This window comes from Histoplasma capsulatum, genomic scaffold (genome assembly GCF_000149585.1).
Source record: "Histoplasma capsulatum NAm1 scaffold_3 genomic scaffold, whole genome shotgun sequence".
Classification (NCBI taxonomy): Eukaryota; Fungi; Ascomycota; class Eurotiomycetes; order Onygenales; family Ajellomycetaceae; genus Histoplasma; species Histoplasma mississippiense.
Window position 1 is genome coordinate 787,515 of NW_001813980.1, and position 3,919 is coordinate 791,433.

The following is a 3,919-nucleotide window of genomic DNA, read 5'->3' on the forward strand; positions in this document are numbered from 1 at the left end:
AAATGGACATGATTTACTATAATACTCTATTAGTGTTACCAAAAATCGTTACCTATCAAAAGAAGTTTAGCGTATTTATGCTCTAGTCCTATTTTGAACTAGTAGTGATAGATAGATTCGCTGCGGTAAGTACTGTAGATTGACTGCTGACAGCATCAAGCCATTGAATAGAGGTAATATCTCCACCAATCATATCATCAGATTGATGTATTATATAATCATCAGAATGGAACTAAATTTCAATTAAAATCATAATCAATCTCAGATCATGTTCTTATTTTTGATAATGAGTCACTTTAACTACATGAAATATCAAGATTTTTTAATCTCAGATAGTCATGTTCTGTCAAAATCTGGTCCTTTTACACTCTCATTCTCATCCTGATCCCACTAGAAATTACACCAGGAAATGGACTGGGATCAAACCAAACCAAACCAAACATGAAATTCTTAGTCCCAGCAGCCAGTCTATGTGTGGAGTCATCGATCGATTCAGAAGTTAGCAGGACTTGGCAGAAGTCTAAAGAAGTTTGGTTGATTGTGCTAATCTGAAAATATCAAGAAGAGAGGCTGAGCATGCTGAGATAACTAATCAGCATGATTGACCAGCTGGGCTTTCGCCTTGAGAACACCAAGCCCACGCCTTGAGCTTTTATGATGGTAGTAACAAGCCTGTGAACCTTGAGGTTGCAGGGAAACCAACTTTAACTTTATTTTGTAGATGTGCCCAAAAATAGACATTTCAGTCGCCTCCATCAAAAAGATTTCCTTTTTTTTTCAATCACGCAAAACCCACATGCCACAATTTGCATACGGAAAGATGACCAATGACTACATTCATTGTTGATTCAATCCTCGAATAATTTGCTTAATCGCCTGATATCTAACATTCCAAGACAAATAAGCTGGTGGAAGCGTGTAGAGATATTGGTATAATAAGATGCATGGGATGAGAATGAGGACATTTATCACTCCAGAAAACCTTGTTACCGGCGCCTACCAGGCGAGACTCCTGGTTCCTGTTCATTAATCAAAAGCGAGGAATGGATTGGTTGAGAATTACCACACAGCCCAATTCTGTAGCTGCTGAAAGAGATATCCACCAGCTGCACGGAGCTAGTGTATCGAAGGAATCGCGCAAAACTCGATCGCAAATCATGTCGTGTTTGAAGAGAGAGATCCAAAAACACCAAATTTTGCACAAAACACCATTGTAAACGTTCCAACTGTGTATCTTTTGTTATTTTTATTTAATTTTTTTAATTAAAACGCCACCGAATGTTACCGTAAGGAAATCCATGCTGTTGATAAGGCTCTCGATTTTACTGGCGTAATCCCTCCAGGATTGGTAATGTCTTGCATTGCATCCCAGTCGATAGCGATATGCCAAAGGCTGTACAGTTTCGAAAATGCCCCGAAAGATGATGGCACTTATTTGTTGGCGCCCCTTCAACCACATGGAGCCGTTGAGAGAAAGACTTAAAAGCAATAGTACACCTGCTTTAGAATCAGATATAATAATCACAGAACAAAAATCTCCACCTCAACGCCGAAGAAATCCCCTCTCAACAATATTGCTAGCCTATATCTTCTAGGCTCAAACGTCCACCTCCTTCCAAACGCTATACACTCAACTGACAAGAAACGCACATACCTCAACTTACAAAATGCACATTTCCTTCGTCATTGTCCTATCTCTTCTCACCGTTTTCACCTCTGCTGCTCCTTCACGTCGCAGCAACAGCGAAGTCAAAGTCCAGATTGTAAACAATAGAACGGGCCGTTCCGTTTCCAAGACGATTCCACTTGACAACCGAAGGCGAGATGTTGCCCAGCTGTTCGGAACAGGGCCCCTCATTTCCGATGGAAAATTTCTCGCCTCAAGCGTCCAGCTGACCAGGCTTGCTCGTGGTGGCCTCTGCCAAATTACAGACAAAAACGACCAAATAATCGCGGAAATTGATGAATGCAACACCTATGACGATTTGGACGGCGAGCATAAAATTGCCAACCCCATTGACATGAAGGGTTCTGTCATCGTATGCGGGAAGGAGTAGGGGAATTGGTCGCTAGAGGAGATATTTCAACGAACTTGGGGGAGGAGCGGGGCGGTGTTAGATTAATTCCATTTGCATTTTCGGTTTTTTTCTTATTTCTTTTGTTTTCTTTTGCTTTTGTGAATTGCGGTTATGCTTTCCAAGATTGAATAATTCTTCAAACACTTGATTCAGGTGTCTGTCATCTTAACGGATTTGGTTGGATTTGCTCCTAGAAATGTATAATCAGACAGCGTTGGTGTAATGAATGCATACTTAGAGGTCCGAAAAAAAAAATCGTGGCTTTGTATTCTGAACTGTACTTTCTCCAAGTCATTTTCCACTTTCGAATCAAGGAAGGTTTTTTTACCTAGTTGCTCAGAAGCACACTCCCTGCATTTCAGAGACAGCAAGGGTCATCAATTCTCAGTCGCCGCAGCAGCCTTCTTCTCCTCTCGCCTTTTCAATATGAAGATTGTCGCAGTGGAAGACGTCCATTTGTAAGTCGCATGTCATGGACCAGCGCAAAATACAAAGCTCACACACGGGACATGATTTCGTTCGGAGTCAAGGCCTGAAAACAAACGCGAAAGATGCCTATCTAAATCGAGAGATGTAAAAAATGAACGACGCATCGTTTCACATTCGACATTCAGAATGCCAAAAAAATGAAGTCGAAACACCAATGCAGTTCTGTTAGCCTGACGGCACTCATCGTCACTCGAGGTGGTATTCCTATTAGATTGTATGCATTTATATTATGCCACTAGGGCAAAAGAGCTCAATCACCACCAGCGCCGTGGTGGTATATAGAGGGTACGAATCACCCAATCCAATCCAATCCCCCAACAGTTTATAGCTCGGCACGTTGCACGTGATGTCGGACCCATCCAAGTTTCATCAGATATTCATTGTCCAAAATGGCCAAGAAACAGATTGCAGTTGTTGTTGCGCTTGTGCCTAGATAATTCCATTCACCTCTTTTGAAAAGTGAATTAACACATTACATCCCTGGTCCTCTCAATGGCTGACTCTCCCGGCTCCCCTCTCTCCTCTCTTGCTTCAGAGGAGTTTGCAGAGGACATGAAGTTTGACGACCATCCTCACTCTCCTGTCTCTACGCCACAAATGCCTCCTTCAAAGCGCCGTCGAACTGGCATCTCCTCTTGGGATCGCCATACCCCTATCTCATCAGTTCTCGAAGATATACCCCCAGCATCCCCTTCTACCTCGATCTCTTCCGATAGCTCCGGGGAGCTGCCAAACTCGCCTCTGACACTTGCTCTCATCGGCGGCGGCGTTGAAGACGACTACAGTGGCCAGGGGAAGGACCAAGTCACCGTTTGCCAATGGGAAGGATGTGATGCGAATGATCTAGGGAACATGGATGCGCTTGTAAAACATATACATGAAGATCACATCGGATCTCGACAAAAGAAATACCTATGTGAATGGAGCGATTGTGCGCGGAAAGGCCAGACTCATGCCAGCGGATACGCATTGCGAGCGCACGTGAGGAGTCATACCAAGGAGAAGCCTTTCTATTGCACTCTGCCAGGTGCGTCCCTTTTTCTTTAACCCTAGAGGATATACACACCTGATCAGAATTGCCAAATTTTCAATGTACCTGACAACCCCCCCCCCCCCCCCCCCCCCCCCAAAATTATAGAATGCGATCGTAGCTTCACGCGTTCGGATGCCCTTACAAAGCACATGCGAACGGTTCATGAAACAGATACACTTCGCCCTACAGATACCACTGCAAAAGGGGCCAGTGGAACTGCTACGGGCGCAACTAGAACACCCCAGAATCAAACTAAAACTCACCCAGCCAGCTAAAGACGGTTACGTACAACGATGGAGACAAAAGCGATATACGAAAG

General features: G+C 43.8%; 2 protein-coding genes across 2 annotated transcripts; both read left to right on the forward strand.

The window, feature by feature from the left end:
* Positions 1–1,667: 1,667 nt before the first annotated feature.
* HCAG_03374 (predicted protein) lies at positions 1,668–2,282 on the forward strand (the record flags this gene model as incomplete). The annotated part of the gene is made up of 2 exons (XM_001541227.1): positions 1,668–2,039; positions 2,232–2,282. The coding sequence occupies 2 exons, from the start codon at positions 1,668–1,670 to the stop codon at positions 2,280–2,282; spliced, it is 423 nt and encodes a 140-aa protein (XP_001541277.1).
* Positions 2,283–2,704: 422 nt separating this feature from the next.
* On the forward strand, positions 2,705–3,875 carry HCAG_03375 (predicted protein; the record flags this gene model as incomplete). The annotated part of the gene is made up of 3 exons (XM_001541228.1): positions 2,705–2,765; positions 3,103–3,594; positions 3,706–3,875. The coding sequence occupies 3 exons, from the start codon at positions 2,705–2,707 to the stop codon at positions 3,873–3,875; spliced, it is 723 nt and encodes a 240-aa protein (XP_001541278.1).
* Positions 3,876–3,919: the final 44 nt, after the last annotated feature.